The sequence below is a fragment of the Rhopilema esculentum genome, chromosome 16, assembly GCF_057945365.1.
Source record: "Rhopilema esculentum isolate cy_ngs chromosome 16, ASM5794536v1, whole genome shotgun sequence".
In the NCBI taxonomy this organism is placed as follows: domain Eukaryota; kingdom Metazoa; phylum Cnidaria; class Scyphozoa; order Rhizostomeae; family Rhizostomatidae; genus Rhopilema; species Rhopilema esculentum.
The window spans coordinates 13,527,887-13,555,129 of record NC_142830.1 but is presented as its reverse complement, the minus strand read 5'-3'; the positions used below and the strand labels follow the sequence as shown (position 1 = coordinate 13,555,129).

General features: G+C 37.3%; 1 protein-coding gene across 2 annotated transcripts; it reads right to left on the bottom strand.

The window, feature by feature from the left end:
• Positions 1–1,928: 1,928 nt before the first annotated feature.
• LOC135681969 (bone morphogenetic protein receptor type-2) lies at positions 1,929–23,894 on the bottom strand. 2 transcript variants are annotated; one of them, XM_065196654.2, is made up of 9 exons: positions 23,744–23,894; positions 14,795–14,906; positions 10,145–10,540; positions 9,223–9,614; positions 7,953–8,139; positions 6,690–6,829; positions 6,400–6,547; positions 5,516–5,655; positions 1,929–4,548 (listed from the first exon to the last, which is right to left on the bottom strand). In XM_065196654.2, the coding sequence occupies exons 2-9, from the start codon at positions 14,853–14,855 to the stop codon at positions 4,183–4,185; spliced, it is 1,830 nt and encodes a 609-aa protein (XP_065052726.2). In that variant the 5' UTR covers positions 14,856–14,906; positions 23,744–23,894; the 3' UTR covers positions 1,929–4,182. The 2 variants fall into 2 exon arrangements, with proteins under 2 accessions (XP_065052726.2, XP_065052728.2); XM_065196656.2 differs by lacking the exon at positions 23,744–23,894 and adding an exon at positions 15,014–15,152.
• Between the last annotated feature and the right edge of the window lie 3,349 nt (positions 23,895–27,243).

Sequence of the window (27,243 nt, the reverse complement as noted above, 5' to 3'; positions counted from 1 at the left end):
TGCCCCGAACTGGTAGTGGTTGAAAGGATACACCTCTGTATCAAAGCATCAAGGACTTTTTTCAACATCAAAGTATTCCTTTTAGATGAGTAAATAATGTGAATAAACCTTTGACTCTATCATCTTCATACTGCCTGACGCGTGTGTATTCATTTGACTTCAAATTTGCAGCCACTTGTTCGCAGAGCTTGATATCCAGGAAGGATACACCCAGTTGCATCTAAACCTGTCATAAAACCTGTTCATCTACAGCAAATTACAAAAATAATTATAAAGCCCAGGCCCGATGATGTTGAAGTGCGCAGGGGCCAACAACCCAACTCATGTTGATTTTCACAACAATAGATTCATGCAAATGCATTACTAATCAACAATCTTATAATACAATTACTCAGTAACTTTAAGTATCAACAACGCGGTGGTGATGTTTCTTCAAATAGCGACCTGAAAATGCAAACATGTAGATGTGACTAAATCCCAATTTCTCATACATTTTACAACTGTAAAACCAGATGACATAAAGACGCAGCGTCTACTTTTATTTCAAGCTAGCAGCTTGGAGAACAGGCAACAACATGCTACCTGCTTCTCTTAACCCTACGGCTGTAACCACCAGGGAGGAGAAGAAAATGTTAAAAGGAAATTTTAGAGTCACCACTGAGTTTAAAGGGGAAAAGTATATGCTTGATTTGTTTACTCTTAATGAAGATAAGGAGACATAATGGTCTGGGAAGGCTGCAGCTCCCCTCTAATCGGGCAAGATTTGTCGCACTTCAGGCCCCGTTTGGGGAGTTCTATCTCAGTGACGCAATAGAGTTGCAAGTGATGACGTCACAAAAATCTATTTTTGAATTTGTTCTCATAACCTGAAAGAGCATCATGAAATACCTCTAAATCTGCATAATCAGTTAAAGGCATTACGAATCGGCTGAGATATGACCAGATGAGCACAAGCTCTTGCCCCATCAAACCTCAGTAATTTGGTCTCAGTTCATAACTTTATGAACTGAGCCAAATTAACAGTAATCCGTTAGCAAACTTCAAATCTTCTATTGGCCATAGCTCACCCAAATTTTTGACAAATATATCTCAATTTGCGTATATGGGAGTAATTTCTGGTTTTCTTTTATGCTATGCGGTCACAATTCGAAAAATGGTTTTTTTGTGACGTCACACTTGAGAACTCTATATAATATTCGAGCAAGATCCATACAAAGCTCCCTCTCCCCTCCTAAGAGGTAGTTGATACTTCTTTCGCGTGGAATTCAATTTTTATTATTAAATCCACGATAAACTCACGACAAATCTATCGTCTGAATGACACAAATGAAGTAATAGCTTCGGAAATTTGCCAAAAAGGTAGACTCAGTAATATGATAAAACCACAAATGTGAACGCGAACATCACTAGGAGACGCCTACGTCAAAAAGTCCCTTCATTAAACAAGAGCAATTAAATGCCAAGAAGCACACGAATAAAAATCTTTGGAACTCTTAGTTCTTTTCCAGTTGTTGTCAATTTTACAAAAAATTATATTTACTTTATTTCATAACACTACGTTGAAAATGGAGTTAACTGTTCGATGTTCTTTCTCAGTTTCCAAATGTTAAGGATTACATTTTATCGCGATTTGCAGTGCAAATGCGTATTAAAAAGTAACGGAAGCAAACAGTTATCACGAAGCAGCATGCAAGTTTGAAGGGGTCTACCGTAAAGAAAAAATTGCGGACGAAATTGTTTGTTGCTTTATCAATGTGTCCGGTATAATGTGGGGTCCGATAACGGATTTTGCAACCTCACTAAATTTCGACCAAATAAATATCAACTCATAAAACACAAATATAGGCCTTCTAAGAAAATGATCGTAATCCCAAACTTGGGAATGAAAAGTTTCTAAATCGAGACTGGAAGCAAAAAAAGAAACCACATTTTCTCCTCGCTGCTAATTGGTTGAAAAAGAAAAACAAAATACACTTCCAGGGATTGGCGATAATAAAAAAATGAATCAAAACACTGCTGGAAATCAATTGACAAACTGTGACATTTCACTACAATAACGTCAAGGAATTTAAACTGCATGCATGTTAAGATGACTGATCTTGTACTATGTACCAGATGAATGCGTGGTTGTCCAATCAGAAGTTACAGAAACTACGCATCTGATATTTATATATCTACAAAAAATTGTTAATTCTAAAACTGTTCTAACAACAACAGAATATCTATCTAATGTCTATTACAATCAACCAATCTTGACTTGATACGAAACAGTATTGCCGGAATTATTATGGATATGGCGGGAAATGTGGAGGGCATCAGAAACGATTTCTAACAAATAGATTTTTTTTGATAAAAACTTAGGTTCGCAGCAAATATTTATCAATTCACTCTTGTTTTTGTTTGAGATTGAACCTTTTGCGCGAACATAAGAATTTTGACTTATCCCCCTCGAACTGTGACCTTCAACCCAAAAAGCATGACATCTGACCTCCAGCTCTTGAATTTGGTCTCATGATTACCTTTGATAACTTAAGAAAGTACCAAAATATTTCGCATCAATTAAGTCGCGTTTGGAATGGTTGTATCTCAACGAATTGAAAAATCTTCTATCTACGAATAACAACCAGCCCTATTTATAAAATAAAAATGAAAGACGTGTAGTTGAATGCTACGCAGAACTAGCAAATTAATAGCACAAACATTGATGGCTAGGGCACTCGGGGAGGATATTCGTGTAGGTTAAGAGCATTGTTGGCTACAGCATTGGGGTGTCGAGTGTTAACCAACGACAAGGAAACACGAGTCTACTTTGAGATAGACAAGCGGTGTTCATGTTGCTGCATAAGTTATGGTTAAAATAGGTTAACAAAATAGGTTATGGTCCACAGAGTAAAGGTTTTTCTGACAAGTGTGTGGACTGGCTATAGGAAAACGTATGTTTACCTTGAATTCTTTTTCATACTTGGCTGATTGGAGCTTAGGGGAGTTGAAATGTGAAAAACAAAGTCTGTGAGTCTCTAATGTTAGTTTTAGTTTTTTATGAACCGGGCTTTGCCATGCGCTAATAATTATCAGTACTTTGAGCATGTCTTAAATCTCACTGTCTAATCCTGTTAATCAAGACAGCGGCATAAATTTCATTACGATTATTATCAAGGACCTAAGGGCCTAGCATCTGTTTCTTTTGTACAAACAAAAATATAAAATATAAACTAACATGCAACTTTATGTCACTGCAGTTAAAGCTTAAAGAAAAACGTGAACGAGAAATTCTGAACGGGCATCTAAGAATTCCACTAAAAACCTCTACGTGTAAAAACACAATACGCAATGCGCTAATTCCTGAGTCTAAATTATCTATATTACAATAATTACATTGTTAGTAACTGATAGACCTCAAAAAGCGAATATTAGCTCCCAACAACTGACGCTGTTAACTCTGCTTATTTTCCTCACTGAACGTACAGATTGAAAGGAAATATGAGTGGATGGGTAGTGGGCTTGCCAAGCCACTTGTTTTAGTCTGTTTTAACGACAATAGACTCATCAATCTTTTATAGGCTTAAACAGAGTAAAAAATTGATCAGGCAAGATGGAAATGTGGAACAGACAGACCAAGTGATAAGCAGAAACGATTTAAAGATGGATTAGAAGAACAAATTTGAGAAGCTTGGAAAGTAATAAAATAAAAGAAAACACCCGACTCTTCAAACGAAAGGTAAAACAATAAGAAAGGGCATAAAGATGCAAATGATGATCCCTGTGGGAGTGCAAATTTTCTGTGGAAACTATTCCCCTGGTATTAAATACAAAATGAGCTTCCTATTTAATAAAATCTTGAGCAAAATGTTAGGATTCAAAGTGTAAGTCATTTCATGACTCGACTTGACTCATGCCGTTTGTGATGCATGCCTCGTTAAACGATGGTCTTTGACCGTTAATAACAACCCCACAAATTTGATATTTCAATCAAACGAGGGTATGGCGATAAAGTCTCGGGACTAAATACCAAGCTATTAATACATGTATTAAGAATCGAAGTTCTAAACACAAATTTAACACCTAGGCAAAAATAATCAATGAAAATTCCACAGGTAACTAACAGAGCGGCTACCCACCCAGTCAAAAAGATCTACTTCTCTCTATTGCTTTATGGATAATGGTGACACCGTGGGAGCAACCTTAGCAAGTCTCATCCGAATAAATGCAACCGGCATTTTCGAGTAGCCTCCTTTCCGCCATATCTTCTGATTGCCCGGATGACCATGAGTATTTGGAGGCCAGCGGACAGTCATTTCTGTCAATGCAAATCTCATTCAACCTGATGTCTCCAAGAGAACTTGATTCCTCCATGTCGCCTTGTGATGGCTGTTCCGATTCGCTCGGTGAAAATTCAAGATATGACTCTTCGTTTCTTTGAAAATCGTCGTAATTTGTTTTGTTATTTCGTACCTCTTGCATTCTTTTCACAACACAAAGAGCGGTCAAACGTGCCTCTGGTTCTGTATCCCAACACTCCTCAATGGTGCTGCGCAGCAATGCGTCACTCTAAAATGTACGCAAAGGAAAGAAATTATGACAAAACCGCTTTTCTTGCTCATGTTTCTCTTTCAAGCCTGGAAACGATTCTAAAGAACACAAATCACAGAGAAACTCTTTAAAAGATACTCTCGTTTAAATAGATGGTTTTAAATCTATATCAATGTAACAGACAGGACTCAGATCGTGTACTGAATTGCCAATACATTTTCTTAGTGTCAGTACAAGCAAATTATCCATGAAGAGATTTTGAGATGATATCCTTGAGTGACATGAAAGAGCTTTTCAATACTGAGTTAATGAAACAGAAACTTGATATAGGTTCCGCGAAAAAATGATATAAAACGTCTGAGGTTCATTCCGACCATCCGAGCATCCTAGGCTCTATCCCGAACATCCGACCTTTTGCAATTCTTCATAGTTATCTTGGCGTGGCAAAAAAACGTCTGCTCAAATTTAACAGAAGAAATGGCAATACTTCATTTCATTGACGATAAAATCTATAGATCCAGGAGGTTCGGAAAAAATAGTCTTTATCTAAATCTTGTCAGGACTGTTACCGCAATTTGCAATATTTTTTAAATCTTGGTAAGGAAACAAGTCAATAAATGCTTAACTGCACAAGAAGCGCACATTTACCGAACATACAAAGAGCAGATTTTACATAAATACTGCTGCTAGAATCAAGATAGATTACTGTCTACTAATCAGCTGAATGTTGTTCCCACACTGAATTAAGAGAGGCGTAGCGGAGAGCTGAAACGATTTGCATCCCCAAATAGAAAATAACTCTGTCTGCAGTTTAGGAATTTCAACGACTAGGCCACTTCAACCCAGTCAAAAATTTGCCGGGCAGTTCCGTTTCTTAGCTCAGATGGCGACGAGAAGTGAAATCTTGCGAAGGAGATCTAAAATCAATTAAATGTTCAACACAGCTAAGCTTGTTAGTCGATCTACATATGGCTTAAAAACAAACCTTGTCAGGCTCGATCATTGTGACAGGGAATAGCGGTCGCTTTCTCTCTTTGTGCACATGCGCGATCATTTGTGAAGCAGATGGAGTGTCCCCTAATTCCAGCTGATACGGCAAAATCGCATCTGGCACAGGGGCCTGGTCTGTTAAAATATACCATATCAATAGCAACAGATTGGAAGTGAATGGCTAATGACTACACGCCCTCTAAATTGATTTTAATTTCTGATTTAATGGGGCTTTTACAGAGAGACCAAATGTTCATTTCTTGCTTTGTTTGATGACAACAAAAAATACAGCAAGCAAAATGTTTTTTTTGCATAAAACCTGAAAAGTCCGAAACCAAGGATGACATCTGAAGGAGACTTGCATCTGGCATCTACCATTCCCAGGGAAAAGTTACAATTTGTTTGCTCCAATAAAATCTACATCAATTATCTGACAAATAACTTATTTCCAGCCTTAATTCCGATATTTGAAATACACAAGAGTTTGCTACTTAACCTAAAACGACTATATACCAACTACAAAATATAACTTAAAAAGCGAACGATTGGACAAAACCAAACATTTCTTCAAAGGCATTACTGTAGTAAGCTCAAAGTTTCGAATATTATAAATTAAATTGCCAGAAAGGAGTCCCAAAGTCCGTAATCATGGATGACACCTGAAGGAGCAAAGATACAATTCCTATTTCTCTCGAACGAGATTTGTTTTGAAATTTAATCAGCTGTTCAAAAAGCTTTACTATTGGGAAAAATCGCAATTTCCTTTGAGATTCCATAATCATGGATTCTAACAGTTTTTGCCCACATGGGGATACAAATAATAAAAAAATTATTACAAAGCTCAATTTGATGTGATTTGATAGGGTTATCGAAACCTACCCGTGTAGAAATCTCTGCATCTCCTGACAATTTCCCAGAAAATCAAACCCGCCGAATAAACATCTGCTTGTTTAAGCGATGACTCCCAATCATTCCAGTTGATAGAATCACAAAGAACTTCGGGTGGCATGTAAAAGATGTTCCCTCCCTGCGAACCGAGAAACAAACTGAGACTCGACATTTTGATAATATCAATTATGTATTGGGAGTTATTTTCTACACTGTAAAAATGTGAGGTTTTTTTCAAACAGGTAGATGTGGAATTCTAAATACAATAACAGAACTGTTACCTCTACAGTTGGCAGAATCTGCTTTCCAGTGACGTGGACAGCAGTGCCAAAATCAGCAAGAACGCAAGTCTCGTCATTTTTGACTAGCACATTGCCGCTGTTCAGATTCCGATGGACAATCACTTTGCGTCGATAGTGATCTATACAAAGAAGGACAAAAACAGTGTTTATTCGCCTATCCTTTTTATTCCATCAAAGCGGAATCACTGCCAAAAGTATTGGAACACTAACGCCAGTTTTCAAAGGCAAATTCAGCCACCCCCTCTCCCCCTCAGCCACCCCCTCTCCCCCTAAGAACAATGTTGATTTACTATAGAAAAAGAAAGGGGTTATGGAGTACGCTTTTTCTTGAGGATTGCTTGATATTTTTCTATACTTTCAACATTGTTTTGGGGGGAAAGGGGGACGGAAGTAGTTGCATTCAGGAAAACAAATGAAAAAGAGAAAAGTACAGCGCAAAGTGATGGGTGTTCCAAGCAATTTTGGCAGTGATTGTATCCTTTTTATTTCTTCAAAGCTAGTATAGCGTATTTTAAGGTTTTTTTTCTAAGCCGATGCTCTCAACAAGGAAAACTTAAAAAGCCCCACAGAGCTCATTCTGAAGATACCTGCTAGCTTTTAGCACTCTGAACTCATGTTGCCCCCTCTATACACGAAGCTGCTAGCTCTTCCCACATTTATCTCCCATTTACGGTCAGCATAAACTTCAGCGTGAAAAGCGCCGATTCCACCATGGGTACCTGAGCCACAAAATTTCGAGCACGGAAATGAAACACAAAGCGGAGAAGCGGAGAAGCGGAGGAGCGTCCTCCTTCTCAGGCAGACGCTTATCCGCTTCTAAGCTCCTATCTTCTTTTTCCGCGCTCGAATTTATGTGACTCTGATACCCAGGATACGCCGATTCAAGTCAATTTAAGAGACTATCATAACATCTATGTTAACATTGCACTGGCGTCTTAATGGCGAGACCGTTGAGCTTCTCCGAATTTTTAGTATCATTGTAGCTGATACTGAGAATTCCCGACTCGCATGCTTATAGAAAGGAGGTCTAAACATTCACGACTTAAGTAACTTATGCAGGTAATTTATTCTTTTCATTATCTTCAAATAATGAATTTGCTTTGCGTAATCCGGGGTTTGCGTATTTCTAACTTGTTCTTTAAATTGTGAGTAATTCTTAACATAGACCTGAATATTTTATATAATTAGTTTTATATTTTTAATGACATTAAATTGATGACAGAAAACATCTTGACCACTAACCGTACTCGTCGATTTCCCCGTGTATGTACGCAACACCACTTGCTAAAGAGAATACCAAATTGTACATTGCTCGCCATGACAAAACATTTGAGGAGAGGAACTGAAGCAGAGACCCGCATGGGTAGTACGTCAGAATTATGGCCTTTCCGGATTTGTAAGGACCAAGAAGTTCCACTCCAGACAGGAACTAAAAGAAATTGAAAACAATAATTACAATGGCTCAATGGAAAAACAAACGAAGTGTGATAACTTTCTAGAAGGTTAAGCTTATGTTTCTTGAATGAGAAACCATAGCTGCAAGGAATTTATAATAAAAAGTATGAATTAAATCTCGATTTGTCGAATTTATTTACCATAACATATATATTTTGATAACTAGATGCTCAGTGAAAAACAAACTTGATTGACGTTCGGTTTAAGCCTCGTCACAAATCAGAAAACTTTCATCACGTAAGCCCCATCTTGACTTCTAAGGCGCATAAGGAAATCTTTGCATGGGCCGTATTTAATGCACACGATCTTATCATCCTCACACCTGTCAAGACACCCACTCGATGCGCATGTTTTCTTTGTTTGACTTCAGGGGCTAAAGAGGGGGGGGGAGCTGCTTAATAGAGAGGAGGACTGATTTTAAAATTTTGGCTTGGTAAAGGAGGCTTACAATTTTTAATTTCATTTTTCATTTTAAAATCTTTATACACGAATTCCCTATCAGCCATAGTATAGATAAACTATTTCTACTACAAATTGATTTTTTAATATATATATATAAAAAAAGATGTTGCTGTTCTACCAAGGGATCGTGTTTTGTTTTGGGAATTTATTGACTTCGTAGGAATCCCTTTAAGTTTCTTTTAAACATGGAAATTGTGGGGCTCATTCTGATGTTTCTTGGAATCTCATTCCATGTTTTGACCCCGGAGTGAAAGAAACTTCGCTTTGAAAATTCCAAATTTTGCCTTGGGATGTCAATATCAAGCTGATTCCTTGTCGAATAACTGGATATCTCTGATCTAGTGATAAATTTACCTCTAAGGCTGTCAGGGCAAAGACCATTCATCATTTTGTACGTCATTATGGCCCTGTCATATTTAATTAGATTCGAAACTGGAAACCATTTACAAATCCACCCGTCCTCAAATTTAGCACTTTCAATTAATGTTTGAGAGGGGGCTTAATAGAAAGGGGGGGGGGGCTTAATAGAGCTTTTACGGAAGTTAGGTAAAGATTTATTAAGTACAAATATATCTTTTTCTATACATTTATATACCTGGGCAACGTTTGGGTGAGCCCCAAGAACATCGTATGTCTTTTTTTCTTTTTTCCAATTCGCGCAGTACTCATGCTTGTAAATTTTAAAAACAACTTTTCTTCCATCCATTTTCGCCGTCCAAATATCAGCAAACTTCCCCTTGTGGATCAAGTTGCTGAAGGAAATGCCATCTGTGCTCATCACAGAATATTCAACGATATCCTCCACAGACTTTTCAACGGGGCGTGCTTTGCTTGGTAGTGTAAGCTTGTTTTTACGTGCCGCGCATCTCCAGCTCACGAACACGATGCTTAGGATGAGAAACGTGGCAAACACGCTCGATATCACCCCAAGAATAACTGTTTCCTTAGGGCTGATATCCTTTACTCTGCTTGCTTTATGCTTTTTTGCTGTATGAGAAAAGGAAGAAGCCATAAAGTAAATTTTAAAATTTCAACACCGTTGGCTAAACTCTCTTCTGAAAACGAAGTTGAAATCCATAAAGTCGTACCTAAGATAACTCGGACTTTCACAAAGTCAGACTGATTTTCAATTCCCATTGAATTTTCCTATCTTGTGCAAGTTAAAAGTCGTACCTAAGATAACTCGGACTTTCACAAAGTCAGACTGATTTTCAATACCCATTGAATTTTCCTATCTTGTGCAAGTTAAAAATCGTACCTTGGATTAGTCAGAATTCGCCTAGTTTGACCATTTCCTTATCCCAACTAGAAGGTTAGAATTAACAGGATTCAACTCTAGTACCAAAAGTGAGGACATATCGTATTAAAGATTGAACGTATCACGTGTCTGTTTGGACCATACGTAGAGCAATCACTTACACTGTTTTGGAAGAAACCTTGTTGCAATACGCATAAAGGTGTCACTATGCTATTCCAAGGAACAATTAAATGTGTAGTCAAAACGATAAAAAATCTACCTGGCGATTCACTGTATGCCGTTTGTGACGTCGTGGAGGGCTTTTCCTCCACTAAGAATTGATTCACGTGCGTTGAATTTTTATTACAGACGAATCCCTTGCAGCAACATGTCCTTTCTGTCTTAGAGCCGATCGAGGGTCGAATTCCAAACAGACAGCTACGTTTGTGACAAACTCCTTCCTCAGACTCGGGTCTCAGCCAACAGCCCATCGATATGACATGCAGCTCACCCCGCCTTGTGATATAACCAGTTGTGAAACAATACCTGTTGCCTTCAGGACAGACGACAAGTTTTGGGGCTGTCATGTTCTTGTCGAATGTCTCACAAATGGTTCGGCCGTAATACGACGATTGTTCTGCGCCAGAATTCTCCGGGCCTGGTGACTGGCCATAACCTGGAAAAATAATGTCGAAATGTTTTTGAAAAACTGCAAATGTTTCCAACAAACGGACGCAGAGTGATGCATTGGAGGATTGTGAAGGAATTAACTTTAGGGCTAGACTGTCACCTTTATTCTAGCCATAGAGATCGAATTTAGAATATCCTCATATCTCAGTGGTTTATTGCCTTGCATCCTAAAGTTTCCTTGCAAATAACCATACTCCTTCTTTATAAGAACAATTCTTTAAGAAAGCGAGCCACAAATTGGTCTAAAGTTAAGAACAAATTAAGAACAAGCTGAGGCTGAGCTACTGTAAAATGTGTTTTTTGGAAAATGTTGTGAAGCCTCCTTCAAAAGTTTCATCTCAAGTACGAGGAGTTTCTTGCCACCAAGAGGTGCTTTTCTTCGGTGAATCTTGTCCGAAAATGAAGGATGTTTCTCAAATGAGACTGGAACACCTCTTAGAGCACACTAGCTAGCTGGCAGTTTCACTGCTTACACCAAAAAAATTAAAGAAAAATTAAGAAAAATCCAGTCTCAACATTTTGAAAAACAGCAAGCTTAAAAAATTACTGGCTCTTATAAAAAAGTGTATGAATTTCTGGATGTTAGGCTCAAAAGTTACATCGACAAAAGATTGTTTCAGAAACTCTGATATAATGAAATCTTACCGTTAACCTTACAGCAACAATATCATTATTTCATATTATAGTACTTCATCCCCATTACATTTTCATTCCACGACCACCCACCCACCCTCTCTCATTCGCCACCCTTCCCTTCTCTACCACTGCGCTGCATTCACACCATTTCACATCAGCCAATCCGACACCACCATCGCCTCTTTAAAATGTGTAAATTTTTAGCCCGTTAACTTTTGCTCTGATGAAGCCCCGTATGCCGGGGCGAAATATTAGCCTTCGCTGATTTACGTGTATTTATTGTTGTTTATTCTCGGAGTATTGCGGTGTTTCTTTATTGCTACAATAAACTAGCCCCAGTCCTAATAATATAAGGTATTTTGATCCTTCTTTCTAAGGTTTTAATTTAGATCACCAAGAGCTCAAAATGTGTCAAAATAAATCGAAATTTGACAAATATGGAACCCAGTTAAACGAGAGGTGAAAAACAATGAGAATAAGATTGCAGTTGGATAGTATGCTGTATCATCCCAGTTGACACGTTACAAAGCTTTAAAATACAAGCAGATCGTATTTCGTCGCTCAAAAGACTGATTTATGAAGAAATAATTTAGGAAAAGTTTGAGGCAGATATGTAGAATCCGGATAGGTACGATGTTTTGCTAGATGTCATATTCTTAGGTGAGCGTTTTCTGACCCTAGACGACCTGTGATTTGTTAATGTAGTCAAAAAACTTCTCAACGTGTATGACACGAGATTAATCTGAATATTCTGACAGGATTCTTCAGTTTTGCCGGTTTAACTCTGATTCTGTGAGCACCTGCTGCACCTGTGCGAAGAAATGATCTTGCTAAGTTTTTACGCTTATCGCCAAACAAGCATCGACCAAGAAACGATAAAGTGGCGATATACTTTAATCTGACAGAAAACGTCGATCTTCTAGCAAGCTACAAATTATCGCCGGCAAAAGAACTGAATCTCTTAACACGATCACTATGTCACATGACACCAAACTCTGCTCAGACTTAAGGAGGGTTAGAAAATAACTAGCCTGACAATATGTCCGTCGCGTTGGTAACTTCAATAGACACACGGTTTCATCCGCTCTAAAAAACAACTTGAAGAGCCTAAGACGAGTAATGAGCTCTAATTCACTGACAGCTTAGCTGTAATGCTAAACATAACATGATTTACATGGATATTGGCTCTAAAAAGAAGAAGTAGAAATTCTTTATTTGAAAATATTCTTATAACCTATTATTGCAAAAAAGTGGGGGGGGGGGGGGCTATATCCCCTAATGGCTGCGCAGTCCCCGACTGATTGTGACATTCTTGGTTGACTTCACAAAAGACTTCCCTCCTATGCAAAAGAAGTAATTGCGATTGGCAAATTGATACATTTTCCTTGCCATCATGATCATTAACAAATAAATAAACAAATAATAAATGAATAAATAAATAAAACAATAAATAAATAAACAGCAAATTCCTTCACATTTCTTTCTAATTTTCATGGATAATAAATGTTTTCCGTTGAAGCTCAACTCAACTGGCTCATTCACAGCTCAACTGGCAAAAAGCAAACAACAAGGTCTTACAAAGTATTTAGCACATCAAGTTATAAAATGGCTTTGAAAAAAGCAAACATTTTACAACATACTTTTTCGTCTGACACTCCTCAGAGCATAAACGTCAGAATAGGTTCCGAATAGGTTTTCTCTCTTGGACTTCATTGGTAATTTTTCTTTAGGCTCGCGGCACTGATTGGTCAACTATACCGGTCTTGTGCTTGCGTTTTTCTGATTGGCCTATTTCGATCCACAACTGGGTATATATTTTTCCATCGTGTTTTTTCGGAACCTATTCTGACGTTCATGCTCTGAGGAGTGTCAGACGAAAAAGCTTTAAGTATGTTGTAAAATGTTTGCTCTTTTCAAAGCCATTTTCAAATTCTGTACCGCAAAAAAATTGTTCACATCAAGTTATCTCAAAAAATATATTTCATAGATATTTCGGTAGTTTATTTCTTTGTTTAGTGTTTTAGTAATAAAGTTTTGGTGTAATAGCCAACAGTGGACTAGGTATAAGTACCTCAGTCTAAATGAAGCCTTTGGTGAAGTTTTAAAACCATTTCTACATTTAACTTTTTCTAGCACTTCAGATTACGCCAGGAAACAAAGTTTTAGTCGCATAACTTACAAAGTTATGGTGCACGACCCAAAACAAGACTGGGTACAAGAACCGTAATCTAAAAATTGTTCGTGTTGAATTTTTAAGCTGTTTTTGCATCTCATTTTACTTTGCACTTCAAATAGCGCCAGAGAAAAGTCTCAGTTTTACAACTTGCAAAGTTTAAACAGCTGTAGTGCTTTACCAAAACGAGGGCTGGGAAAGGAGGCATTTTTGAAGCTTGATATCGATTTTATCTTACTCAGCATACCGGATTGTGTGCTTGTACCAAACTTCATGCTATTATCATAACATGCACAATTCTACTGCCATGCGTCTGAAACTTCAGAAAGCAAGTTGTTTGACAAAAAGAAATGTTTCAATAGCCTTTGCTTTCTGCTTATAGGTCAGATCACATTGCTCTTTTTATAACTTTTGCTTAATTTTGCAAGCTTTTTCTGATGGTCCGATCAGATTTGAAAAATTCAAAAGTAGAAAATTTTGTGACCGTGCATTATTCATGCTTCCGGAAACGCGACTTCCGACCATTTGCCAGAATGTTTCCAAGGTTTAAATTGATCAGCGATCTCTTATGATTTTAATTTTAAAAACTTAGGTTAGGCAGGTTGCTAGATGGTTATGCAGAATTCGCTGTATATGCATACATCGAATTTCCTCTAAAAGCGCCTTGTGGAAATACGGTATCTGCCCCCTTGCTCTGGCATCGCTGCCCGAAAACCAAGCTTACCATGCTTGGGGAATAAATTCCTAGTCTACACACAGTCTGATGTCTCCTTATTAGAAGGAAATCTCTTCAAATTAAATGCTTTGTCCAGGACACATATATTGGTAGCGTTCAGAAGGGTGCAAGCAAACCAAACACGCGATGTGAACACGCAACGACATGGGGGAAACGAAACAATGGCGACACTGAAGAATCCGGTCAGGAAAATCTGATTAACCTCGTGCCATACACTTCGAGGGGCATTTTGACTGCATAAACGAATCACAGGTCGCCTAGGGTCAGGGAACGCTCTCCTAAGAATATGACATCCAGCAAAAATTGATACGCATCCGGATTCTTTATGTCGGTCCAAAACGACAATTTGAAGCATTCACATTTTGAATGACTAGGCATTTACAGGCGCTATATGAATCAAAATGTGACACACAGTTAAGCCTTTATATCGATTTTACATGTCGCTTTTCAAAAAGAGTAACAAACCTCTAGCAAACAGATAACTTGGCTCATGTTTCAAAATGTTCGCTTTTTTCAAAGCCAGCTCTAATAACATGTTTCAAAATGTTTGCTATTTTCAAGCCATTTTAAAACTCCGTACCACGAAAAGATTCTTGGCTGATAACTTTTTACCGGGATTCCTTTAAACCTGGTACCAAGTAATTTTGTACGGCGGCAATAAGCTAAAAGCAGATATTTTACTACAAATAACATACCAGTGCTAGCCGCTTGCATCCACAGCAAAAGAATTTGACAGCAATATTTTCGCATCACCATTCTTGGTTGTCAGGTTGGTTTCTTCATAGAACTCACGCCAAACACAACATTCTAGGAGATAAATATTAACAATAACTCACTGCTTCACGATCAATGCAAGAAGAATATTTGACAGCTATGGATGAAACTTCAACAACATAAGTTTATACCACACTTACTGGTTCTTTTAGTAGCAAGAAACAATCTATTTTTGACACCTGTTTTGAATATTTTAACGAGCAGACAGCAGGTCACAGATTGACTCCTCGTGGAGCATCCTCATTTTACGGTAAAAATTATGCAACACATCTAGCCGGGCATTTGACCTTTAAAACAAAACTCGGATGTGACCATAGAAATAGTAGAGCTAGAATGCGCGCTCTATTGTTCGCCTATTGTTTTCTGCGTAATACCAATGGGCAGCAAAGATGGTAGCAACATGTTGGCAAAAAGCTTTTGTGGCGTACGTTGTACACAAATAAGAAGTTATGGACTTACCGATTCTGCGTGGTGCGTGGTGCGAGGAGAAAAATTTCATGAAACCTTTCCAGCGCCAAAATAGAAAAAGGTAAGGGACGTTTTTACTTTTTCCATACGCCACAGCGAGTCGTTTTACGGTGTTTCTTCGTATTTTGTTTGGACTCCTCTCTTTACCAAATTTCCTTTCCTAGGGCAGCTTAGTAATTAATTATGGCCTTACTCAGTTCAAGTTCATTATTATTAGACAACCTTTAACCATTATAAATGGGTATGCGATATTATTTTTGAGTAGTACTTAATAAATTCCTCAAGTTTTTGGCCTAGCAGAAACGCGGAAGTTACTGGTAAACAAAAGTGTCAACAACAGCGTGATTCAGTGTCTAGAAAGTCTTGTTGAAACTTGATGCATTCAAGACTTGGAACAAAATTTGCTTAAATTACCTTGAAATCAAATCCCAGCCGTTAGGTCTCTGATAAAATTTCGAAGTTTTTAATCAACTTTTTCCAGTTCAAATTAATATATGTAAACAGCGTTGTTGTTTTCAGGTCTCTTTGTATGCTTTCCAAATTTACTTTTTGCGTTAAGCATATCAAAGATATTGTTCATCAGAAGGATGAAGTCGCTGGTTGCTTTGCTGTCCTTAAATTCCTTCAACCCCAGATTTCTCAAAAAAGTTATTGCAGATGCCACAGAATGGCTTAAAGTCTGTGCTGCAACACTGACCTTCATTTTGTGATTCTGCCACTGAATATCCTTTGTCTTAAGTTTATTTGCAAGATTTAGTATGTCATTTTTTGTGTTCTATAGAGTGCAAGAACATACTCCCAAGATATTCTTTGTCCACCTGGGGTACAAAAGATCTTGATGGTGGAAAAGGCATTTATTGCAAGCTTCAGCATGTGGCAGATATCAAGAATTACAAAGATCTTTTCATTGGGATTTGATGGATGTGGAAATTATGTGCAAAGGTTTTTTATATAACATCCAAGTTTCTCAGCCATGCTAACATTCTTAAGAGCACCATCAAAGATGACTGCATGAACTTTAGCTCCTCTCTCAGCAAGGAGGTTAATTGCTTCACTTATGAGCTGTTTCAATATTTTTGCATTTAGGTTATTTGTTAAAAAGTACCCAATAGGGACATACCATGGTATTTCTTCAGGTCAGTAGTTTTTCGCAACCCCCCCCCCCTACCCCTGCTTATTATAATCCTGTATAAAAAACAGAATAGGAATGGAAATTTTAACCTATCTATGCATTTCCAGTTAAAATCATTAAATAAAGAGATATATGGTTCCGCATATTTAAGTATGTATTTACTGAAATACATAAGAATACGTTATATGCCTTCCCCCCCTTCCACCAAAGTTTGTTAAGAAATTTTGCTACAATGTAAGAAATTGTAGGAAAATTTATCTTCGGCATCCGAGTAAATTCACCTATTGCACCCTCTTTGAAGAATTAATGCCACGAACCATAAGATGACTTTTAATTTGGTTCACTGCCCTCCCGATTTTATGTACCTACTGTCTGTTTGTGAACATAGTAGAAATATCATTAATGAAAATCATTTCGAATACTTAATAAAAGTATAATAGAATTTTTGGAAGATATTTTTTTTCTATTCAAATTCCTATCAAGAATAACGAGAAATACAGTACACACAACGGGCCTACTTACTTGTGTTTGTTTGACCGGGAAGCAAGTTTTTTTTAGGAATCCATCGATTCTGGCAGCCGAAAGCAGCACACCACACTACCATTTCTTTTATCAAAGTTCAATTATCATTCAATGTTAGCAACAGTGTATTAGATTAATTAGAAATTCAAGCGCGTATACGGTGATAGGGGTAGGCTATACTGTCCGCTGTGATTTCCCGCGTATTTTTTTGCCAACTTGTTGCTACCATTTTGGTTCCCCATAGTTCGCACGCGTCACGTGATAGACCACGCATTCTAGCGCTACTATTTCTATGGATGTGACCGTCTACACGCTCGCAGATTGTAAGGATTTTTTAATAAGCATCTATAATAAGGCGTGAATTGATTTTTCCAAACATGCAGAAATGCAAACTTGTCTTTAGCAAAAACATAATCGTCGAAAGATCAGAAATACTATTACATGTTTTAAGATTATGTTAAGTGCCTTGAATAAAGGGGGCGTTGAAATATAAGGAACATTCTGTCCGACACTTTTCGGCGTACAAAACATCGAGCGATGACAAAAAGAGGAGAAATTTCTGCTTGAAATAAAGAACGGCGCGGTTGATCTACTCTCGTTTTGACCAATCAGCGACCATTTTTCCTCCTATATACATGAATTGTCTAGGAGAGAAAAACCAACTCTCTTTGCCAACACAAATCTGGATCCTGTTGTTGTTCTAATGCAAACAGATTGCAAAAACCAAATTGAAACGCGACCTTCCTGGCACATTGGCTCAAACATTTTCATCTTAGAATGTTTTCGTGCACTCTGAATTCTGTTGCCATATGGCTTAGCGGCATTCTTCACTCGGCATTCCCACGTTCGCAAATACACGGAGACTATTCTCTTTTTATAGTTGTCCCTGGAAAGGAAGGCCGCAAGCAAAGGCCATCGAAAACAAGGTAACTCTAAGACCAAGCCCAAACCACGCCTTTGTTTCTTTGTTTTCTGAGAAAAGTCTCGGTAAACTTTACAGCTTAGAAAAATTTCCCGAGGAATAATGAGCATATTTTTGGACTCTTTGGTTTAGCAAATTTTGAAGAGATACACGGAGATTTGCGGTTCGAAAACTGGAGACGGTGTAAAACAAATTTTGCTCGAGCATTGTGGTTTTCGGCCAACGTTGTTATTTGTCTAAAAAACATGACAATACACACGAATTCGACCTTGTAAGCCGTTAGGTCTTTTCAAAACACAATATCCAACGCTATTCACTTTCCAAGCGGTAAACTGGACTATTTCTAAGGGTGACAGAAGATGAAACGAAGATATCCCAAGCTAAAGCAACCATTACGAGCGAAATCTTAAATACGCTCAGTTTATTCAATCTGTTCGGTTCGGCTCTCATGTTGTAATATGCGTTATGCGTCATGAGGTGTTCAGGCCTCATTTGCCAGCAAAGTGAGTGAGACATCCTTCTTTTGCAAGTTTGAAAGACCGAAGAAGCAGCCACACATGGCTAAAAATCCTCGTTTTGAGTTAAAATTTGCATGTTACAATGGCTCAGCCTCAGTTTGTCCTTTATTTGTTCTTAACTTTTGACCAATCATGAGGCTTGTGTTCATATAAAATTGTTCTTATAAAAAAGTGTGTATACGGTGTTGAGATTTTGCACTATTCCTCCCCAGTTTAATATTGGCATCTCTCCTAAATAAACACACCTATCTCCAACTTTCAAAGAAAAAGGGACCGGGGCGTAGCTAGTAAGGGTGTAGGGGTGAAGAGGGTGGCGGTACATCTTCTTCATCCATGTCTTCGTCGATAAATTTAGCCTTGATGATCAAGTAGTTAGACCGATATCAAAAAGGGCTAAATTTAAACCTTGAATACATGAAACTGAAACATCTAAGCACTGAAACAGCAATTTTTTCTCTTTTAAAGCCTACAGAGCAGCTTTAAAGTCAGTTTAATCATGATCCTTACTGTGTGAAATGATTTCCTTTCACGATGGATTTTCTTAAAAAGCGCTTAAAAAGCAGCTATGTATTCACATTTTTAATTTAACCTTTGAACAGACATTAACAGTTTTGATAGTTTAATGGATTCGATTGGTTTTTCTAACGTTTCATACAGTCAAGGAAGTGGAAAGGGGTTCCAACAATAAATTCTCTTTGCATGTTGATTCAGCTGCATGGCTAACAAGTGATAATCTTTGTTTTTCAATAATCTGTCTTTTATCTTTCCATTAAATCTTTGGTAAATATAATTTCACATCAAAGCTAGTTTCATTATTCTACAAGCAACTTCCATACGTGGTGTAGAATCAATTATAACTTTTTTTGTCAAGCTTTTTGTTAAAACCAAATTACAAGAATTTTGCTTTTACCTTTTGCAGGTGAGCCACCAGTCGTTTCAAATAATCTGTAATGCTTGTGATATTAGCAATTGAAGCTCCTTTCCTTCTGTTCTAGGCAATTGGCATGATTTTGAACATCACACCTTTCTATTGGCAACTTTCATCAATTCAAAAATCTGTGTAATCAATAACAGAGGCCCTAGAGCTAAGTCCTGAAGTACACCATACTTTACAAGTTGGCTCCAAGATTTGAATATAAACAGCAACTTCAACCCTGAGAGGTTTTCACATCTCAGGTACCATGCATAGGAAACTTTTCAATAATATATTCAATATTATTTTTTTGGAAACTCTTAAAGAAAGATAAAAATAAAATAAGACTGATTAAAATCATTTGGGATGTGATAGCAGGTAACTGGATTCAGATTCTTAAGCTGTTGTGCGGAAATTGTGCAGAAGTTGTGGGGCATGAAGAAGTTCCTCCCAGACCTGTTAACTCTCCCAGATTTGCCAGCAAGGATTTAGGCTTTGCTTGCTTCCTCCCTGCCCCCAGTTTTTAAACCAGAACCAGCTTTCTCCCTGGTTCTCCTTTTTCTCTTAGCAGAGGTATTTATAAAGTAAAACTGATCACAACAATCTTCTTTATGAAATTGTTTTTGTCATGCTTACAAATAACCAAAAAACACTAGAAATCATTACAAAGAAGTTTCTCATGATGAAAATCTCCAGGTTTGAAAATTTTAGGTTGACAGGTTTGTGCTCTTTGAAATGGTTTCTGCAACAAAGTATCTACCAGGGCAATTAATTGACTGCAAGAATACATTGTCTCAAGATAAGCAAATCAAGCACCATCTTAAGAAAATACAAAACTGTAAAAGTTCATTTCCCTTCAGATGATGTAGACATCACTATTTTCTTTGTATCCATGTTCAAGGAAAGTTCTGACAAGATAAATGAACTACTAGACTGGCAAAGCCACCCAGGTTTCATTAGTTTGATACTTAATATAAAGTAGACTCCAGTTATAATCGGACCAAAACTTGCTTGAAAATTTGTGACAGTAACTGAAGTGTGACTGCAAATGAAGCTAAATTGAAAAGTTTTGCCAATCTGGATTTAATTTTTATCTGCCTGTAGCCAGCAGTGTGTTTTTAAGTGGACTGTAAAAAATAAGAGTTGACTGCATTTTCTATCATTTATTTATCAAATAAATTGTATCATTATTTAGATCAGGGAGATCTAAACATCAGTGATCAGTGCAGATTACATGCCTTAACTGCTGATGAAAAATTTTCAATGTGTCATTTTTTATCAAGAAATCAAGGAGTATATATTGTTGGTGTTACTTTGGAGCAAACAAGAGATTTGTTGTGGTGTGTACATCAATTGCTTGGAACTGAGTAGCAACTTTGTGACAGCCCTTATGCTACTCTTAAAGAAATTGTTCATTACAAGTATGGTAAGAAGTAAACTTATGTTGTAGAAATTTGTCATGAAATATTCAAAGACCTTTTCAAGAAAAAGGGAAAAATCCAGGTTTTGTCACCCAGGATTAGGAAAATAGGCATTGAAGCTTCATTGTGAATAAGCTAGCAATGTTGTTAAAGTTCAGATATTGACTTTGGTTTAAAATGTTGAGTTTGGGAACATCAAAGAGAATGGTTGGTCTGATGAAGGAGAAACTGCTTGGGTACGGAGGTGAATGAGAAATTGTCTGTAGATCCAGGCAATGTGGTAAATTTTAGAGAAACAGATGATGCTAAAGCAGAACTCCAAATGACTTGATAATGAAGATTGTAGTTATGGTTCCAGAAGACAGGAATATATGGAATAGATAGAAAGAATAGACACATAGCTACCTAAGAAAAAAATACAAAATTACACTAGATTACATGACCTGGGTTTATGCAAATCCTTTCTCCTATGACGAACTTGCCAGTGCTTTTAAGGTGGGCGAAAGAGAAAGTTAACAGAAAACTTCTTGCACCAGTTCGATAAAAAGACAACCCTCCAGTTTATGCTTTAGCAAATTATATGAAATGTCACTGACTAAATAAACAGTACTCCAGATATTGTCACATCAATGTTGCTTTAAAGGTGTGAGAGCAAGTTGAGTGTGACTTTAAACAGAGCTTAATTCAACAGCTTTGTTTTTTTGGGTCTAAATTCTATGTGACTGTTACCAGTACTGTCCACTGTATTTGATTGGTGATTTACACAATCTGCCATCATATTGAAATTGAAAACTGTTAAACTGTAGTAATCTCAATAAAATTTGTTTCTAGTTGGTGATTTGAGGGAAAAACCCAAGAGTCTTTCACAAAGCCCTGTCAAGAGAAAGGGAGGTGGGATTATAAAAAGAGGGAGTAAAAGGTCAAGCATATTTATCTTTGCTTTGAATAAAGACAGGTTGTAAGAGGCTGGGAAACAGGAAGGGGATAGTGCATTCCAAAAGTTTACAAGATCTAGGGTGGATAAAGTAAACAAGAACTAATGTGTCATAGCAATAGGATGGAGTTCATGATTTGGGAAAGTTGCTTTGCAAGGGTGTGCACTGGCAGAGAGTCTGGTTCTGAGGGGACATACAACCAATGGTGTTATCTTAAGTGAGAAAACTGCATGTTTTAATCACAAATGAATACAACCTTTTCTTTGAAACAAGACCATGTTTTGTCAATCTATGGTATATCAAACAATTTCTCATTACCAGAAGTACAAATAACTAAATATAATAACAGAAAAAAAGTATGAACAGATTTGACCACTGCTGTAGTATCTACCTGGTCTTTTAGATGTGAATGTGACCAATGCAACTAATTATACATATCAAAATTTAAAGGATATTGCAAATTTTTATGGTTTAGAAGTTTTCTAGCCTAAAATGATGAAATGAGAATTTTTAGCTGTTTTTTAGTTTTGAGTTTTTTAGAGAATTTCAACATTGAGAGCCTTTGATTAGAAGTCAAGTTTTCAGTTTTTTGCTTTCTTACATCTTGGAAAAATGCAAAAAATAATTGGAAAAATTGTATGAATACAACCTTGCAAGGGAATATTTCCAAATTCATAGACATTAAATTATAGAACTGGTAACAAATAAAAAAGCTGAAACTGAAAGACTAGAAATTATTCACATCATTTATGCCATGGTTTACATATAAAATACTTTATCTACAAAAACTGGGAAATGGAGTGTGCAATTATTATCTTGCCAAGAATGATAAGAAATGAAGTCAAATTTCATAAACTTCCCCCAGGAACGAAAAAATGGGTTAACGACTGAAATCACGTGAACCTGCTGTCTGCTTCATTGCTGAATTCCTATATCAAATGATTTGACCCTAAAAAATTATTCCAGCGAGAACCTCTTAGCATACTCATCAAGAAGTCTACTTGATACTTATTCTGCTTCCGAATATAAACTTTTGTTGAAGAGCTGTTTCATTTTGAAAGTAAACAAGAAGCTCGTTGGTTCATGTCTACCTGGCGTGCAGCTGCCCAACTTGGAAAAACTGAATCTGGTTATTCATATCGCAAAAATTATTCATGTTGAGATATTTCGTTCACTGATACTTTGAACGTGTTTATTTGGCAATTGCTTAAAAGGGGGTACCAGTTTTCAATAAAAAAACCTTTTATTGCGTCGATATTTCCAGTCACAATTCGTGTCTGGGTTTTGCTCGCGTTATAATAATCCTCAAACAACATCCACCACGACAACTCGGTCATTAACCCACCTAAGAAACAAAAAATTTGCAGCAATCTATTGCAAAACATGCCTGTCTAATTATGTGTACATATTGATCCACTAGTTGAGATGCCAAGAAATGGCACGAAGAAACAAACATTTCTTTGCCGGTCCAATATAACGATTGCCTGAGGTATGAGATATAGGCCTGCTCGCTTTTTGGAAACTTTCCGAGACAGACCCACGACAGGACGAGAGGACATACGCATGATAAAACAATATTACCCGAAGAAAACTAAACAACTACAAACAGAGAAATACATCACATCCATGAATTTTAATTTCTTACAAAAAGGTGTGGGCCTAGTTTCTTCGCTTATTCAACCTAACATTAACAAGCCAAATAGCGGATTAGCAGGGTCCACTCCACTTCGTCGTCCTGTTTAGCTTTCCTGGCTACCTATGTCTTCAATAATTTAGATAATGAAATTTAAAAGAGAGAACTTCAATTTTCCTCATACGGACATTTCCAAATATATTTTGAAAATTCACGAGCGGGGCGAACACAGAGCAATGCGGCATTCATTTTCATCAGTAAACAATTAACGATCCATCCAGGCAGTTAGCCGACTAAACTGCAGATGGCCTAAATTACTTGACGCAGCTTTAAATATATGTATAAATATATACACATATATCTTAAAAATAATAAAGCCTTTAACAAAATCAGGCAGATAATTTACCTCTATAGCAAACTTCAGTCTATCTCCGTTTCGGAATTCCAGGTGCAGTTGTCGCGATCCAAGAACCAGTCTGTGATCGGTGGATAGTAAGAATCCGGGGTCAAGTAAAATTCGGCAAAGCCCAGAATACGTTCTGTCTGGAGTTAAAGAAGGTGTTCAAGGTCCAAAAGAAACCAACAATAGAGCTAGACAATCATCATACACCAGCAAACAATGGCATCAAATGCCAGACAAAACAATTCCAGACAGGCCATTGTCTCGGCTTTTGTTTTGGTCTGAAACGGGGTCTGGGCCTAAGCGTGCTCAAACCGAGACGGGAAAACAAAGCGTCATCTTTCAGACATAAGATATCCTGTAATTTTTTTTGACTGGAAATTCATGTCTGGAAATTGGAAGCCGACATGGGCGTTCGCTCTTCCCGTCTGGAAACGTAATAACGGATTATACACAGTACTGGGACGTTCAATGACTGGCCATAGCGAAGGTCGAAAGACTTAAATTAGCTTAAATCTGCCAGTCGTGTCAGCCTTTAACACAACTTTCACGTAAACAAAGTTGAGTTCAACATCAAAACACTGTTCAGTTCTACTTTAAACACGGACCGAAATCAGAATTACTTTAAACTTGGAGCTGGCCGGCTACACAACATTGAAACTGAGGGCATAATGTGAAGAGGTATATTTTACAAAAATGACATTCTAGAGATTGCCAGAAACTGCATCCAGAAAATTTTCAACAAAAATTTAGACGCAGAATATCCTTTGCAAAATCCATCAGCTTTCTTTTATTAGTTTCCCGTGAATTTTATCTATTTTGATTTTCACATGACAATAGGAAACGTCTTGCAAATTTTTGGAATTATTATTTAAGTGCAAGGATTTAATCAAAGTTTCTTTCTACATTGAATACGTAAGGTGGAAATGAAATGGTATATCATAACAAAAAGCAAACATAAGAATGGGTTCTTGTCCCGGGGGGTACTCCCATTAAGGCCTGACAGGGGGATCCAGTCCGTTTGAGGGTCTTACCTTACCGAATGGCTACCAAATGGCCAATTTTCGATAATAACTGAACTGCTCAGTTTATCTTTCCCGAAACGACAACAATCAATTATAGAGAAATTTGTCGAAAAAGAACCAGGGTAGCACAAAGAAATGGATGCTACCAAGGAAATAATTTCGGTTTTAATTTCGGTTTGAAGGTTTTTGTCAAAAATACTACCATTTGAGGGTAATTTTTAGAATTTTAGCGTTTGCCCTGACCGGACCCCCTGTCAGGTCATAATGGGATTACCCCCCCCCACCCCCGGGGGTTCTTTTTAGAGTAAGGAGACGAATGAAAATAGATAAACAACATAGTAAGTTCGATTAAAGTAAAAAGTGAGAGAAATCTTACCCTGGGTACCAGACTCACTATTCCCAGGTACCCAGGTACCCAGGGTAGAGAAATCTATACCAAATATTTGTTCACCACAAGGAGGCTGTCTCTCGGCTGTGCTTTTTACATTTCATGTCACTTTATTCAAGCAAACACTAGGGTTGTTACAAGCATGTTTGACTACCATTACAAGTACAAGAACAGATAATAAAAACGATACAAAATTTGCAAATGCTAAATTAGTTACAAGAGAAGAACTACATGAAGAAGCTTTTCAGGTCACTGCTTGACTTGCTAGCTGACATAGATTAACAAAAGTTTGGACTTACTCCAAGCTTCAACCTCTGATGGGGTGCAGTCAGAATGATCAGAGAACGAGACTTACATAAGTTGGAGCAAGTTTACATAAGGTGGACTGGACAAAAAACACCATCCTGATTTATTGCAACAAAGAGCAAAGACTTCCTTATAGGGCCAGGGGTAAATTGTGATCACGTGCCCCTTTTCAATTGCGGAAAGGGATCGTTTTCGAATGAATGTACTCAAGAATGGTTTTACCTACGGTTGTGAAGCAAGTAATGTAATTTGTGTCGTATCCAAAAGGAAATATTCCATTTTCTCCTCCGCAGAGACATTACGTCTGAGTACTTACTGTTTCATCCCCGTTTTCAACCCTTAGATCCCAGCAGATCAACGTTCACCATCACTATTCTTAACCCCTGCATATGCAATAAATTCACCCTTGCAGGTCCCTTTTCACAATAAATTAATTTCAAACTTCCAAGTGATCAAGGAAGTCAATTTATTAATTATGGACGTATGGGAGGCAAAGTTTTCATCATTGCACATAACAATGTTTAAGGAAATGTGCCATAAAATTGGAAATGTGCCATAAAAACCATATTTTTGGTAGGCACGAAATCGAAGGGTTCTATTGAAACAACATTTTTGTGAAAAATTACATCAAGGTAACTTGGCACTTTTATTGCGTTTAAAAACCATAATTAAAAACACAAAATACGATATCATCATAAGATCCTTGGCTCAGAATACCAGTGACCGAAAATAACATTATTTTGGATTAGAGTCAAGTCTTAAATCAAATATTTGGAAGGCTTAAGATTATAAAGTTTCAGCAAAAGGATCCTTGCAAAAGTTTCCTTGGAATGATGAGTGAAGTCAAACTGCCAGTGTATATTCTAGTAAATCAATTAGATCTTTGTCATATTAATAAACTTAGCAACTTTTTAAAAGGTATTCAAGTATGGTATCACTCAGTAAATAAGTAGGATAGAGGTGCCTTAATTATTTTGGAGTTTTGAGGGAAGATTTTAACACCACCGTCAAATTTTGGGACAAAGATGTCCATATAACTCTGTCACAGGCTAATTCAATTTATGCAAAATGTACAGTAATCACTGGTTTCTGACTGCTGGCAGAGCAATTATGTCTTTTTACCTACAGGAGACATTAAACATTCTACAGCAAAGCAGGAAAATTATACAAAAAGAATTTTGCTGTTTTCTTTAGAGCTTACATTTCATTCAACTGGTTCACATTTCATGCAGTGAAACCAAAGCTTGACAATACATGACAATGTCTCTATACCACGATAGCCTACCTTGCTTAGTTTTCAACAAGTGCGTGCTTGACATACATTAAGAAGCTTTGATTGTAGTAAGATGTTTCTCAGCCTTGTAATTGATGCCCAGCAACCCTTTGACTGATTTGTAACTTACTGTCGACCGTAAGTCCTAGGTATTTTGTTTTATAAACCTGTTTTATTCTCGTGCTATCCAATAAAATGCTTTTTTTCTCGTAGGAAGTGTCCCTTTTTATCTGTACCCCGCTACCTTCAAATTTCTTCTCATAGTTTTGATACAAATCAAACACATTTTACTGAAACTAAATGTTTGTGCTTAATCCAGTGACGGAAATTCATTTTTCAGGGGGAACGGGTGGCAATGTCCACAAAACAAGTAAATTTGCCGAAAAATGACATAATTTACCGACGAAAGCGTGTTTTAACCGACTATTTAGCAAAATCTGGGTTAGGCGCTCACCCCCATTTTGGTTTCTCAGCTGGGGTTGGTTGCCGAGTAGTATCAAAGTTTTATGGTCTT

Bases quoted from the DNA above. Each gene is read 5' to 3' on its own strand.
- LOC135681969 (XM_065196654.2), bottom strand. From the start codon at position 14,855: ATGGTGATGCGAAAATATTGCTGTCAAATTCTTTTGCTGTGGATGCAA. The intron at 9,615-10,144 runs GTAGATTTTTTA...TTTCTCATACAG, and splicing joins GGCATACAGTGAATCGCCAG to CAAAAAAGCATAAAGCAAGC. The intron at 6,830-7,952 runs GTTAGTGGTCAA...TTCTTTGTATAG, and splicing joins CGGGGAAATCGACGAGTACG to ATCACTATCGACGCAAAGTG.